General features: G+C 41.8%; 1 protein-coding gene across 1 annotated transcript in view; it reads right to left on the bottom strand.

Moving 5' to 3' along the window:
- Positions 1-16,579, bottom strand: part of crim1 (cysteine rich transmembrane BMP regulator 1 (chordin-like)) — a 177,411-nt gene that overhangs the window by 14,818 nt on the left and 146,014 nt on the right. Inside the window, exons 8-14 of the mRNA XM_038967679.1 lie at positions 14,868-14,996; positions 12,189-12,345; positions 6,882-7,003; positions 4,926-5,138; positions 4,470-4,685; positions 1,186-1,407; positions 692-880 (exon numbers count right to left, since the gene is read on the bottom strand). Coding sequence (XP_038823607.1) covers positions 692-880; positions 1,186-1,407; positions 4,470-4,685; positions 4,926-5,138; positions 6,882-7,003; positions 12,189-12,345; positions 14,868-14,996 — 1,248 coding nt within the window. The remainder of the gene's footprint in view (positions 1-691; positions 881-1,185; positions 1,408-4,469; positions 4,686-4,925; positions 5,139-6,881; positions 7,004-12,188; positions 12,346-14,867; positions 14,997-16,579) is intronic.

Raw genomic sequence — 16,579 nt, 5'->3', positions numbered from 1 at the left:
GTCAGCTAATTATACTGCATCTCATCGATCCATGGCAGGACGGTGAGAGAGAACAGAGGGAGCTATTATCAATCCATTATCCTAGCCTAAGCAAAGCATGCTAATTTACTTGACATCACCAGTCAAACCCTAATCCCTCCATTCAGATGATTAATGTCAATGAAGGTGTTTGCTGTGGTTGTCCTCAATTAATGATAGCTTAACAGTCAACCGAATAAATATTTGAGGGACATGGTGTGAATGAGTCATTATCAATATAACGTCACTTATCATAAAAAACATGCAGTGACTTGCTGTATAACTCTGATAGAGTTAAATGTAGAATAATCGGAGATGTGTACTTCTGACTATGCTCTTCAAGAGGTGAGGATATTAAAACCAAATAGTTAACATTTATTTAACAATCCCTTAAACGGCACGTAGTTGTCAATTGTTTGCAGATCTGGGGGTCTCCTTGACCCCCAGCAGCCAAATCGAACGCTCTGCACCATATTGTGACGTTTTACTGATAATGACCTATACATACCAACAATGGGATTGGTATGCACTCTTCATAGTCCTTATTTAAAAATAGTGAAGTGAATACATAGAAGCAATATTGATGACCAGGAAAAAGCATATTTTGCAAGGGCGTGTGTTAAGGGGGAAGGAAGTCATTAGAGGCAATGAGACTGAATGCCAACACACACACCTGAACACATAGGGCAGCAGCTGCCCTCCACTATGGTGGGTTGGTGGCATGGCAGGATGGGGCAGCTGACAGTAGAGCAGAGGGTCTGTCCCTGAAGGCAGTAGCAGTGTGTACAGCTGTCTATGTCCCAGCGCTCCTCGTCTGCATACGTCTTCCCATTGAAGTGGCACACGGCTCTTGGTGTGGCATCTGCCAGGAGACATAGGAGAAGATCAAATAGGATCCACCTCCAAGACAGGAAAAAATATGGAAGATACTCATTCAGTAAATACACACAAACATATAGGCAAGACCATCTCACCGATTGGGATGAATACAATTTCACACATTTGTGGTTTCAAACATTGGTGCGAACACACCACCTTATCAGGTTAGAGTTAAGGCTTAGGTAATGATAAGCCTCAACCCATGTATCATGTGAACACGTCTCTGGATACCTCCCCACATTGTCTATAGTACAGGTATGTCCAATGATCTGTGTGTGTGCAGCATACCGAGGCAGTAGGGGCAGCACTGTCCTTTGCGCAGCACGGGCCTGGCACAACCAACGGGCGGGCAGGACTCTGAGAAGCAGCTGATCTGACCGTCCAGACACACACAGCTGGAGCAGGTGTTGGGCTTCCAGGACTCTGCTGCCAGGAAGATGTCCCCCTCCTTGTTCCTGCAGTAGCTGGGTAAGCTGTCATTACTGGGAGAATGGGGGGTGATGGGCTCGTCTATAGAGGAGAGAGGGACAAACACACACACACAGGATCAACTGACTGCACTGAACACACAGTGAATACATTTCTTCACCTGTTCGGGTATGCTTTTAAATAGTGATGGGGGGAAAAAATCGAAAGTTACATATCGGGATATTATTTTTAACAATATCGTATCATTTTTTTTTTGCGGTAGTTGGCTGTACCAAAACACTAGTACTTTTCCTTCATAGGTTGTTCTTCATCTTCTTTTTAAATAGGTAACAAATTTGTTTTCATCACTTTTATTTCCATGACTGATCAAAACTCGTTTTCTCATGGCTCTCTATTCTCCCACTGCAGCAGACATATGGTGAGCAATATGTTTGGCACATCGAATCACAATAAAAAACAGTATTGAATCGCAATACATATCGTATCGGCACCTAAGTATCATGATAATATTGTATTGTAAGGTCACTGGCAATTCCCAGCCCTACTTTTAAAGATGCTGTTACGGCTCTCGTTGGTGGTAGCAAGAGTGGACCAAAGCGCAGCGTGGAAAGTGTTCATGGTTCTTTTATTTCAAAAAACACTCAAACAAAATAACAAACGTGAAAACGAAAGCGCACAGTTCTGTCAGGCAGAAACACTAAACACAAAACAAGATCCCACAACTGAAGGTGGGAAAAAGGGCTGCCTAAGTATGATCCCCAATCAGAGACAACGATAGACAGCTGCCTCTGATTGGGAACCATACCCAGCCAACAAAGAAATATACAAACTAGAATGCCCACCCCAAATCACACGCTGACCTAACCAAATAGAGAAATAAAAAGGCTCTCTAAGGTCAGGGCGTGACAGATGCGTTCTTTAAGCCTGACTGTAGCTCTTAGAGCAGCTAATAAAACCCATAATACAGGGCTTAAAATATAGATGACATTCAAACGGTAGAATGTTCATTTTTGCGTCTTTGGTTTATTCGACTAAAACATCTCAAACAAACAGCTTAAGAGATGGAAACACACCAGATATCCATGTATGTGAGAGTTGAGTTGGTGGCCTTCCAGGTATCTCAGTCCTCTTACACTGTGTTTTACAATGACAGAGGCCCAAAGCACTGCTGCCTGTTTCATGTTTGGCTTGGTTTGCCATGTCTAAGTTTTCTCATGCACTATTCATCTCTAGAGCTCCATAACTTATGCATTATTCTTTTTTTACTCTCTCTACGGAGTTTGATTCTGGGCTCCGATCGGTGTTTTTTTCTCCAGCTGTTTACCGTCAGAAACTATTTCTCCCCTCTCTCTTATCCTCCTCGCTGTGTCTCTCTCTGTCTCTGTATCTCTCTGTCTCTGTACCTCTGTCTCTCTCTCTCTGTACCTCTCTGTCTCTACATCTCTGTACCTCTATGTCTCTACATCTTTGTACCTCTTGGTCTCTCTCTACATCTCTGTCTCTTTGGCCATCACTCTCTAGTCTGTTTGGCCAGACATACTATTGTTGTGCTGCTGTGTTGTTGCCTTACAAAAGTATTCACCCCCTTGGCATTTTTCCTATTTTGTTGCATTACAACCTGTAATTTAAATGGATTTTTATTTGGATTTCATGTAATGGACAGACACAAAATAGTCCAAATTGGTGAAGTGAAATGAAAAAAACTTAAAAACGGAAAAGTGGTGCATGCATATGTATTCACCCCCTTTGCTATGAAGCCCCTAAAAAAGATCTGGTGCAACCAATTATCTTCACATAATGAGTTAAATAAAGTCCACCTGTGTGCAATCTAAGTGTCACATGATCTGTCACCTGATCTCAGTGTATATATACACCTGTTCTGAAAGGCCCCAGAGTCTGCAACACCACTAAGCAAGGAGCACCACCAAGCAAGCGGCACCATGAAGACCAAGGAGCTCTCCAAACAGGTCAGGGACAAAGTTGTGGAGAAGTACAGATCAGGGTTGGAATATAAAAAAGTATCCAAAACTTTGAACAGAGCACCATTAAATCCATTATAAAAAAAATGGAAAGAATATGGCATCACAACAAACCTGCCAAGAGAGGGCAGCCCACCAAAACGCACGTACCAGGCAAGGAGGGCATTAATCAGAGAGGCAACAAAGATACCAAAGATAACCCTGAAGGAGCTGCAAAGCTCCACAGTGGAGATTGTAGTATCTGTCCATAGGACCACTTTAAGCCGTATACTCCCCAGAGTTGGGCTTTACGGAAGAGTGGCCAGAAAAAAGCCATTGCTTAAAGAAAAAAATAAGCAAACACGTTTGGTGTTCGCCAAAAGGCATGTGGCAGACTCCCCAAACATATGGAAGAAGGTACTCTGGTCAGATGAGACTAAAATGCAGCTTTTTTGGCCATCAAGGAAAACGCTATGTCTGGCGCAAACCCAACACCTCTCATCACCCCAAGAACACCATGTTTTTCATCGGCAGAGACTGGGAAACTGGTCAGAATTGAAGGAATGATGGATGACGCTAAATACAGGGAAATTCTTGAGGGAAACCTGTTTCAGTCTTCAAGAGATTTGAGACTGGGATGGAGGTTCACCTTCCCACAGGACAATGACCCTAAGCATACTGCTAAAGCAACACTCAAGTGGTTTAAGGGGAAACATTTAAATGTCTTGGAATGGCCTAGTCAAAGCCCAGACCTAAATCTAATTGAGAATCTGTGGTATGACTTAAAGATTGCTGTACACCAGCGGAACCCATCCAACTTGAAGGAGCTGGAACAGTTTTGCCTTGAAGAATGGGCAAAATTCCCAGTGGCTAGATGTGCCAAGACAAATAGAAAATGTTAAAATAGCATCTCTCTCAATGCCAGGTCTGAGCAGCAATAATTAATTACCTTAAGGACCTCAGCTCAGTCAAGACAACTTTGAGACCCTATCCCCTTCACATTCACCTCTACCTTCATACATGGCTTAGGGCTTATGCTGCGTTTAATAATGAGGCCGCCCCTCTCTATTATAAAGTAAAACATCATACAGACTATTTTTGCCAGACAGACTCAAATATATAGAGACTTAAAGACCAATAGTGTTTCAAAGCCAACTCAAAAAACCAATGGCTGCTCAAACTCACCTGGGCAGTGGGGGCAGCATGAGTCTTGCGTTCTGATTGGGCTCTGGCAGAGCAGGGGCGGGCACACCTCTGTCTCACACAGGACACGCCCACTGTGACAGGTGCACTGGGTGCAGGCGTCGATGTTCCACGTCTCCCCCTCCACAAAGTACTCTCCCCCCGGGGCCAGACACACTGACGAATCCCCCAGGTCTGGTTTGTGGGAGCTGGGCTCCTCTGAGGGAGGAGGACGGAAGAGAGAGCACAGGGTCAAGGGTGAAACATATTGGAAACAGCTTTTTCATTAGTGTATAATGCATTATCAACATTATCTATTATATGAAACAATGAGGAGGATGGGAAAATGGTGTGTAAACCTGTATACATCTAAAACAACAACTAGCCTATCTAAGAATAGCCTATTACCAGTGCACAGTTTTCTTCCCATATTTAATTTGTTTGTTTAAGGTTTTCTACCTGGGCAGGATGGACAGCACTGTCCGGACTGTATGGCAGGGCTGTCGCAGGATGGTACAGGGCATGAGATGAGGGCACACATCTCCCTGCCGCTGTGGCAGTAGCAATCCCGGCAGCCATCATGCCAGTTCTCTTCGTTCTCGTGCCGTCTTCCATCCATGGACAGACAGGAACCCTTCTTCACTAACGGGGCCACTGACGAGGAGCTCTGGTCTGGAAGAGGGACAGAGGAGAGAGGAAAGATTTTAGAGATACAACTACCAACATAACCCATAAAGAACAGTGTTAGGCGGACCAATTACTGACTGGCTTTTCTGAGCACGGTCCAACCACGACCAGATTAATACCAGGGAGAGAAAAAAACACCTTGATTAAACTTCTGTCTGAGACTCTGAGCTATTCTGGGTGGATGCCAAATTTCACCAATTCAAAAGGGAGACAGATTAAAACGTTTTTCCTCATTAAAAGAGGAGTTTTCAATGCTGATTCATACATTTTTCACAACGATTTAATTATTTAGTGCGAATCACAGTAGAACACAAGAGGAGCATCAATAATAGATCTGTGTGGAGGAGATGACCCCAGTCTGCCCTCTGGATGCACCAACAGGTGGTGTCAAAAACACCAAATGGCACCCTATTCCCTATATAATACACTACTACAAAAGTAGTACACTATATAGGGAATAGGGTGCCTTTTATTTATTATTATTTTTTTATTATTATTTTTTTTACACCAGATCCAAATTTATACATACGAACAACAACTTACAGATGCACACAAACAACGACTACATCTCATCTGCCCAGACCCGCATGCCCACACCCCCATCCCTAGTTCTTGCACTATTGTTGGCCACTTGGCCTTAAATTGTACCAATTTGTTTTTCTCTGTCGCCCATGCTATTCCAATATTTAAATAATAAATCATTTGATTTTTCCATTCTGTTAACGATGGCAGATTGATGGATTTCCAAGTTTTTAGTATACGTTTTTTCAAGATAAGTGATGAGAAGAGAATCGTCCAGCCTGTTGGGTATCTCACTACACCCCCATATGCCATGTCTTGAAATATGCAGACAGATGGATTAAAAGTAATTTAACATTGTAATACTTCTGACAGACAACTTTCTAGCTCTGCCCATAAATTTGGGACTTCATCACATTCCCAGAAAGGGTCAATATTATTATTGAGTCAATATTAGTTTTACACTTAAGACATGACTCTTCCGTTGTGCTGGTAGAATTTGTACATTTTGTCTCTTGTATAATAAATTATATACATTAGTTTATACTGGATTAAGCGTACATTTTCTTTAGGGTGCCTTTTAGGCAGAGGTGTAAAGTAATGAAGTAAAAATACTTTAAAGTACTACTTAAGTAGTGTGTTTGGGTATCTGTACATTACTATTTATTTTTTCGACAACTTTTACTTTTACTTCACTACATTCCAAAAGAAAATGATATACTTTTTACTCCATACATTTTTCCTGACACCCAAAAGTACTAGTTACATTTTGAATGCTTAGCAGAACAGGAAAATTGTCTAATTCACACACTTATCAAGAGAACATCCCTGGTCATCCCTACTGACACTAAACACAAATGCTTCGTTTGTAAATTATGTCTGACTGTCGAAGTGTGCCCCTGGCTATCCGTAAATTTAAAAAACAAGAAAATCATGCCGTCTGGGTTGCTTAATATAAGGAATGTGAAATGATTTCTAGCCGTTCCAGGTTTCTTCAGAACAAGTCTGACAGCAAGAGACTAACCAGACAACCCTCTATTGGTGGAATAGTTAGAAGCAGTAAAACATTGACAGAACAATAGTTAAAACATTAGTGGTTCTCCAAGTCTGACAGGGAAAGCGAGGAGAGAGTTTGAGAAAAAAGTATTATCAGCAGTCTCTAAATGATGAATGCATAAGCATCAAAGGTTATCAATAGATGGCACTCACCTCTGCACTGGCACTTCAGACAGCCCAACTTGTCCTGCTGGAAGCCCATTGGACAGGCTTTGTCACAAGGTAACTCTGGACACTTCTTACAGCGACAGATATCACAACCATGCTTATTCTTTCTGATGGGGTAGAGAGGGAGAGAGAGAGATATATAGAGGGTGAGAGAGAAAGAGAGAGAGGTTAAGATCAGTTCTTCATAAGTTTAGAAAATATAGGTCCTAATTTTTACAGTTTACGCCACAGAATCTAAAATGGATAGCCCATGTCCACTAGGGATGATGTCGGGCGATGAAACGACAAAGGTTCATACATTTTCAATAGAAGAAAAGCAAGGAGAAGCGAAGTGGGCGCATGAACAGGACACACCTACTCATTCAAGGATTTTTCTTTATTTTTTACAACTTTCTACATTGTAGAATAATAGTGAAGACATCAAAACTACTACATGATTCCATATATGTTATTTCATAGTTTTGATGTCTTTACTAGTATTATACAATGTAGAAAATAGTAAAAATAAAGAAAAATCCGAGAAAGAGTAGGTGTGTCCAAACTTTTGACTGGTACTGTCAGTTGGGGAAAGATTAACTTAATGCAAATAATCAGCGATATCATGGCTCAATATTGACCAATCGAAGCTCACTATAGCTTCTAGCCCCGACTGGTTTGGCTGTTGATACCTAGCATGCTGTCGACTTGCTAGCAACCACATGACGAGCCACTCTGGACGAAGCTAATGTGGCTAGGCGAAGCATCGCTGCTTATGGATCAAAGCCGTGAGGGTGGCCAAACTGTCCATAGCGGTGGGTGTTGCAGTGAGGAGGCAGAAATAATATCGTTTTTCTGTCTCAGGTTTGGCCTTTTTTTTAACAAAGTAGAGAATAAATAGGTGACAAAAGTGCTTAGTAAACAGGACAAAGAGCAACATATGTCACTGCACTGATCTAACCCAGGCCTCAATAATGCCTGATAGCAATTTGCCTGAGCTGCGGCAAGTAGGCCTACAGTATAGCCAGACCTTCCACTGTGTGGCCAAAACAGGAAATTAGGGGTTGAAGAATACCTCTTACCCATAATGCATTTCATCATGGAACATACTGTGCAATTTCCCATTTCAATCCTCCCCCCGGGAGAATTAACAGGTTTGCATGAACCACAACACAGTTTAAACATTGAGCTCTTGAACGCCATTCCGTTTGCCTGTAACAATCTCTGACGAGGATAGATGAAGGACCCATCTACAATTAGCCTACGAGGACAAATAAAGTAAGCATTTACATGTCTTTAGCTTAACTTTAGTATTAATCATACTCATTAGTGATCACTTTGTAGTTATACTTTTAAACAACAAATGCATGAATAGAAGAGCAATTAGTGTGGAGCTGCAAACAAAATGTTTAGTGCCAAAACCAAATGAATCGGCATGCACGACCACAAACTCTCATACATTGTACTTCAGCCTTCGGAAAAAAAGATAGCAAATCACAACTATTGCAATTCAATAAACAGGCCACAATACCGTGTCATTGAAAATTGTAATGACAAAAATTGTGCAAAAATAAAATGATGCAAGCTACAGAAGCGCAACGTTGAATCTATAGTGAAAGTAAGAATATTAAGCTATGGTACTTTCATCTCTCACCTTGTTCCATAACACAATAGCACTGATTACAGATGACGTCCATCACATTTTACTTTGCCATTGTGTTTGTTTGTGTGACATGCTTTAGTTACCAACAACATTGTGTTTGCTTGCCGTAGTATCTGTTTCATTAGTTTGACATGGTTTTTGTCATTGCACAGAGAGGTAAACACATAGCAAACAGCCAAACAAATCTTTGTATAGCAGAGTCAGGCAGTGGGTACATTCCAGCCAGGTGCCAATGACAAGCAGCACCGGTGTTATCAGTTAAAACAAGGACAGAGATAAGTGTGTGTGAGAGAGAGAGAGAGAGAGATTGTTTGCGTGAACAGGTGTGTGTGCGCCAACAGATGGCACAAATGACTGACCATAGGGACATATCAAACATACGCTTCGCTCCGTGGCTTGCTGCTCTGACCAGACCGCGCAGGGCACCTTCACTTACCTAAGTTAAAATTCACATCCCTATCCCATCCAGTTCTGCCTCTATCCTTATATCCTCCCCTCCTCTATCCCTTTATCCTCACCTCCTCTATCCTTCCATCCTCGCCTCCTCTATCCCTCCATCCTCCCCTCCTCTATCCTTCCATCCTCCTCTCCTCTATCCCTCCATCCTCCCCTCTATCATTCCATCCTATCCCTCCGCTATCCTTCCATCCTCCCCTCATCTATCCTTCCATCCTCCCCTCCTCTATTCCTCCATCCTCCCCTCTATCATTCCATCCTATCCCTCCTCTATCCTTCCATTCTATCCCTCCATCCTCCCCTCCTCTATCCTTCCATCCTCCCCTCCTCTATCCCTCCATCCTCCCCTCTATCATTCCATCCTATCCCTCCTCTATCCTTCCATCCTATCTCTCCTCTATCCATCCATCCTCCCCTCCTTTATCCCTCTATCCTCCCTTCCTCTATCCCTCTGTCCTCCCCTCCTCTATCCCTCTGTCCTCCCCTCCTCTATCCCTCTATCCTCCCCTCCTCTATCTTTCCATCCTCACATCCTATCCCTCCATCCTCTCCCCCTCTATCCTTCCATCCTCCCCTCCTCTATCCCTCTATCCTCCCCTCTATCCCTCTCCTTCTTCCACCCTCCCCCTCTTCCCTCTCTTATCTCATGAACAATAGGAGCGAGAAAAAATAGCAATCTTCATTTGGTTTGGTGATAAGGATCTATCAGGGGCCATTTCAGTTGTGGGGAACATCAGAGAAGAACGCGGTCTGTTGAATTATTCAAACGATACACTTTGCTGCTCGAAAACATAGGGGTAAGGTATAACTTTGATAGGGCATAATAGATATCTAAAATTAGAATCTTAGATGCAACCATTCACCCCATGAACACTCATTTGTGAGAAAGGAGAGAGAAAGAGAGGGAGAGAAAGAGAGAGCGAGAGAGAGAACCGTCGGTTCAATGCAGACAGACCAGTGGAGTAACAGCTTAATGTGACAGACAGTTGATGAGTGAGAGTTTAGGTTAAGATAGGAAGATTAACGTGTTGACAGGACACTGCCTGCTGCTTGAGCGTTTTAATCTCTGTCATATCCAGAACTATTCTGTCATAATAATCCCTAGCAGGCAGGCCGGCTGGTCGGTTCACACCACAGTTAAAATACAGGGCAGATGGAATATTGTGCAGCAGGACTGGCCTCCCCAGGGTCCAATAGAAAAGCTGCTAGCCGCTCTATGGAAGAGAATGCGTACTACTATTACTACGAGGAACTGGATCAGCAGCCATTAAAGGGGGAATCTGCAATTCTTACATTTATTTTACAGAAGCCCGCTACTTTTTTGTCTATAAAGCTATGGCGTTAAACAACTTTATATTTTGTGTTATGATGGGGTAAGAAAGTTGTACTATGAGCTCATGAGGCATTTATAAGTTGACTGGGAGTGAAAGAGCCTGAGGGGTCCTGAATCATTCTGAACCACTGACAGATATCATAGCTTCTCCAACTCTTGTTAATGTAATAAATACGTTGCGCTGATGTGGGGGTAAATGATCTATTAACAAGCTCATCACCTGAGATTGAGTCATTTCATATTGTTTTGGTTATGGGTCATTTCAAACTAATCAGAAGGTGGTATGCCAGTTGGGCATGTGCTGTAATTGTCCATTCTTATACAGTACTGTACTGCTCTAGGAAAGCTTTTGTTTATGCACAGCAAGCCTAGGCGTTATAAGTGTGTGCGTGTATTTATTAATTGATTTTTTGGGGGGGGGGTTCAGCTTTAATATTGCAGATAGATTGTAGCTTCCATCAAAGTAATTGTCTGCATAATTTCCAATCCCCCATATATATATTTTTTGTAAATATATGCAGTACCAGTCAAAAGTTTGGACACACCTACTCATTCAAGGATTTTTCTTTATTGTTACTATTTTCTACATTGTAGAATAATAGTGAAGACATCAACACTATGAAATAACACATATGGAATCATGTTGTAACCAAAAAAGTGTTAAACAAATCAAAATATATTTTATATTTGAGATTCTTCAAAGTAGCCTCCCTTTGCCACGATGACATCTGCTAACCCTACCGCTAACCCTACCAGTTGTGTAAAGTACTTAAGTAAAAATACTTTAAAGTACTACTTAAATATTTAAGGGTTTCTGTACTTCACTATTTATATATTTGGCAACTTTTACTACATTCCAAAATAAAATAAATATACTTTTTACTCCATACATTTTCCCTGACACCCAAAAGTACTCGTTACATTATTGATCGACTGACTATGACTTTTCAAATCACCCATTATTGCTATCTATCTATATCTGTGTGTGTTTGTGTGTATTTGTGTGTTTGTTCACGTTTGTGCCAGGTCTGTGTTCATATCTTGTTAACCAGCAGACAAGATTCCCTAGTGAAAGCTGTAATACATTGCTTTCCTGATGTATTTCTGTGTAAATGGCAATCAGAGTATTCGGGGAGGGATGCGATGAGCTTACAAGCATGGTACTAGTGGCCGGAAGCTAAACGTTTCAGTTTCACTATCAGAGGCCATCCCGTACAACGCGCAACAGCAACACAAGCAGCAAACCCAATCAGTAACCTGGGTGGAGCTAATTAAACTGTCAACTCTACACACAACGCCTGTTTAGCCAAAATGAGTTATGGAGAAGGAAAAAGGGATCATTTTGTCAGTTTACGAGCAAAACTCACTTAAGCATAACAGGCAAAGCAGGTAACTGGAGTAATTTGTGACATAAGTTTGAAGGAGCCGCGATTTCAATTTCAATTGGCCATCTGTCTAGCTGTCTCCGTGAAGTTCTACTGCTTTTTAACGTCTGAAAGTGACTGGCAAAGTAGGGCTCATTTATTCTGAAACGATGCAGATTTGAAATCGCTTCATATTTCAAAGCGTGGAGTGCTGGAGTTTAAAGTAAATGATAATTGCATGAGCTGGGAATCGGCATTTTGTTTTTTAAGTGTGTCTGAGTGGGTAGTGTGTCGGTAAGACTGGGAGAGGGAGGGAGGAAAGGAAGAAAGGGGAAAGGGAGGGAGAGAATTACAGAGGAAAATGGAGGGAGGGAAGGAGGGGGGAGAAGGGGGAGATAGGGAGGTAGCAATATACAGAGCGAGGGATGGATGGATGGAGGGAGTGAGGGAGGGAGGGGAGAGAAGGAGGGAGCAAGGGAGAGAGAGAATTGCTTTCTCACATGAATCCGAAGGGGCAGGCCTTGTCACAGACCACAGCCTTGCACTTTTTGGGCCTAGGGCGACACTGACACACGTCACAGCCGTGGGCATCTGTCTGCAGGCCGAAGGGACACTTCAGGGTACAGACAGAGATCAGGGCACTGCACAGCTCTTCTCCTGTAGGAAGGACATAGACACATCAGACATCATTATCAGAGGAGGCTGGTGGGAGGAGCTATAGCAGGACACATTGTAATGGCTGGAATGGATCTTTGGAACAGAGTCAAAAAAGTGGTTTCCATTTATTCCATTCCAGCCATTACAATGAGCCTGTCATTCTATAGTTCCTACCACCAGCCTCCTCTGCTCAATATATGGCCAAAACTACAATGCAATTTAATAGTTCTAAAAGTCCACTTATTATTTTATGACCTGTGGCAATGGATTAGAGGTGCAGACACTCCAAATTATGATTTTTATTGAAACTCATAAGTCATAACTTATGATAATGCCCTTTGCAGCATATCATATTCTAACAGGCAGGGACACAAACCAAAAACATGTTTGTTTTTAAAAGCCCTTTCAGGATGTTTCAGTGTGCCCTCTGAGTGCCTTTGGTCCACGTCTGATAACGGCCCAGACAGGTATATTCATATCGAGAGTAGAGGTCGACCGATTAATCGGAATGGCCGATTACAAGTTTTCATAACAATCGGAAATCGGTAATTTTGGACGCCGATTTTGCCTATTTTATTAATGTTTTTTTTACACCTTTATTTAACTAGGCAAGTCAGTTTAAGAACACACTCTTATTTTCAATGACGGCCTAGGAACGGTGGGTTAACTGCCTGGTTCAGGGGCAGAACGACAGATTTTTACCTTGTCAGCTCAGGGATTCAATCTTGCAACCTTACGGTTAACTAGTCCATCGCTCTAACCACCTGCCTCACGAGGAGCCCGCCTGTTACGCGAATGCAGTAAGAAGCCAAGGTAAGTTGCTAGCTAGCATTAAACTTATCTTATAAAAAACAATCAATCAATCATAATCACTAGTTATAACTACACATGGTTGATGATATTACTAGTTTATCTAGCGTGTCCTGCGTTGCATATAATCGATGCAGTGCGCATTCGCGAAAAAGGACTGTCGTTGCTCCAACGTGTACCTAACCATAAACATCAATGCCTTTCTTAAAATCAATACACAGAAGTATATATTTTTAAACCTGCATATTTAGCTAAAAGAAATCCAGGTTAGCAGGCAATATTAACTAGGTGAAATTGTGTCACTTCTCTTGCGTTCATTGCACGCAGAGTCAGTGTATATGCAACAGTTTGGGCCGCCTGGCTCATTGCGAACTAATTTGCCAGAATTTTACGTAATTATGACATAACATTGAAGGTTGTGCAATGTAACAGGAATATTTAGACTTATGGATGCCACCCGTTAGATAAAATACGGAATGGTTCCGTATTTCACTGAAAGAAATACGAGATGATAGTTTCCGGATTCTACCATATTAATGACCTAAGGCTCGTATTTCTGTGTGTTATTATGTTATAATTAAGTCTATGATTTGATAGAGCAGTCTGACTGAGCGATGGTAGGCACCAGCAGGCTCGTAAGCATTCATTCAAACAGCACTTTTGTGCGTTTTGCCAGCAGCTCTTCGCAATGCTTCAAGCATTGCGCTGTTTATGACTTCAAGCCTATCAACTCCCGAGATTAGGCTGGTGTAACCGATGTGAAATGGCTAGCTAGTTAGCGGGGTGCGCGCTAATAGCGTTTCAAACGTCACTCGCTCTGAGACTTGGAGTGGTTGTTCCCCTTGCTCTGCATGGGTAACGCTGCTTCGAGGGTGGCTGTTGTTGATGTGTTTGTTCCTGGTTCGAGCACAGGTAGCGGCGAGGAGAGGGATGGAAGCTATACTGTTACACTGGCAATACTAAAGTGCCTATAAAAACATCCAATAGTCAAAGGTATATGAAATACAAATGCTATAGAGAGAAATAGTCCTATAATTCCTATAATACCTACAACCTAAAACTTCCTACGTGGAAATATTGAAGACTCATGTTAAAAGGAACCACCAGCTTTCATATGTTCTCATGTTCTGAGCAAGGAACTTAAACGTTAGCTTTCTTACATGGCACATATTGCACTTTTACTTTCTTCTCCAACACTTTGTTTTTGCATTATTTAAACCAAATTGAACATGTTTCATTATTTATTTGAGGCTAAATAGATTTTTTTGATGTATTATATTAAGTTAAAATAAGTGTTCATTCAGTGTTGTTGTAATTGTCAATATTACAAAAAAAAAAAAAAAAGGCCGATTAATCGGTATCGGCTTTTTTGGTCCTCCAATAATTGGTATCGGTATCGGCGTTGAAAAATCATAATCAGTCGACCTCTAACCGAGAGTCAGACATTCAGGACAGTGAGAGAAAACACCAGAGAACAATGTCTCAATGTCATTGGCTCAGGGCGAGTTCTCTCCTCTATATAAACCAAACTGTTCAGAAGAAAAAATATACATATTTTGCATAATATGCTTGACTGACTGAGACGTCAGACCAGACCAGGGAGGTCACTACCTGGACTTGTCCAATAAGAAACACTCATTTTCGTTTTACATTGGAAAATGTTTTAAAACGTATTCCACTGTGTGCCCTAATGAATATGGCCCAGTACTCACGTGTCTTGCAGTGGCAGGTGCGACAGCCGTTCAGGTCCAGTTGGAAGCCATATAAGCAGTGCTTCTCTGACAGGGAGCAGTTCTCTAGTGACTGACAGGCAGGCGGTGCCATAGTAATGTAGGTGGGCTCTGTAGGAACACAAATCACACAAACCACTCTGGAGGTGAGTCACTGACAAATGAGGAACTTCACTCAACACATGCATATGATGCTCACACACACATGCATACGCACGCTGTCGTGGCAGAATCAGATTTAGCTAAGTAACAGATAGATAAGATGTTTTATTTTCATCATATGCTTGTGAGATACTTGACATTAAAACCTTTCCCTTTGTCTATAGGGTTGGTAGTTGCAGTTATCACTTCTCAGCTAGGGCTTAGTCACATTGGGGCGCAGAGAGGGGAGAGGTCAGATTGTCTTCATATGTCAATGTAACTATTCCTAAACCATGGGAAGGGATGGTGTTATTAATGGGGAACCATTGTCACTATCTCATACAATGTCTGTACGCTAGTCACTCCCTACTTTTCTCATAGGGGGAAGGAGTTTGGCCGTGTTTGGGACCATTGTATGTCCCCTCTGAGGTTGCCCTTATCTTGACCTAGTATTTGACCTAAGGGGCTCACTGTCTGATTTTGAGTTTGTCCAGGTTTGGGAGTATCTAGAAATGACAATTGATATATGCCATTGGATGAGGTAATGCTTTGGTAGACAGTGAAGTGTCAAGCATGAGATTTAAACCTTGTCTTGGGAGATCAAACTGAACGATGATTTATAGCTGATGCTGTCTAGCGATAGGATACTCCTCTTTCGGGTAAAGGATTCTTTGTAAGTTGAGAGGGGTGTACCTTGGCTATAAATGAAACTAAGAATTGTTTCATAAGCACTCTCAGAGAATTCATTTATAGACACTGAATTGATCTGAGAGTCATTAAAGGGCTTTGGTGAAGCTTGTATATATATATTAAAGATGGAATATATAATTAGTACTCTGACTTGTGTGTGGTTGGCTCTCTCTCTCTCTCTATTGAGTAATACAGGAAATTTCCACAACAACGCACGCACACATACCCTCAACACAAATATACTCATAGGAGTCATCAGAGTCAAAAGCAATTTCTCTGCAAACCCTCAATACCTTCCATTAATGCGGGTAATATCAGAGAGCAATAATTAATATCCATTATAACGGCACGACCAACCTACCCTCTGCATTAAAGTCCCGGCCACTAGGAGCGCCGCTTCTGGATGAGGATTTTCTTGTTTGCTTATGGCCTTATACAGCTTGGTTAGTGCGGTCTTATTGCCAGCATCAGTTTGTGGTGGTAAATAGACGGCTACGAATAATATGAATGAGAACTCTCTTGGTAGATATTGTGGTCTAAATCAAATCAAATTGTAGTTGTCACATGCGCTGAATACACCTTACAGTGAAATGCTTACTTACAAGCTCTTAACCAACAATGCAGTTAAGAAAAATAAAATAAAATAAAAGTAACAAATAATTAAAGAGCAGCAGTAAAATAACAAAGATATTACAGCTTTTAACTTCTAGGGGGCAGTATTTTCACGTCCGGATGAAAAGCATGCCCAGAGTAAACGGCCTGCTACAAAGCCATAAAAGCTGGAATATGCATATTATAGATTTGGATAGAAAACACTCTGAAGTTTCTAAAACTGTTTGATTTGTCTGTGAGTATAACAGAAC

Source organism: Salvelinus namaycush, chromosome 28 (assembly GCF_016432855.1).
Source record: "Salvelinus namaycush isolate Seneca chromosome 28, SaNama_1.0, whole genome shotgun sequence".
Taxonomy (NCBI): Eukaryota; Metazoa; Chordata; class Actinopteri; order Salmoniformes; family Salmonidae; genus Salvelinus; species Salvelinus namaycush.
This window is presented reverse-complemented; position numbering and strand designations above follow the sequence as displayed.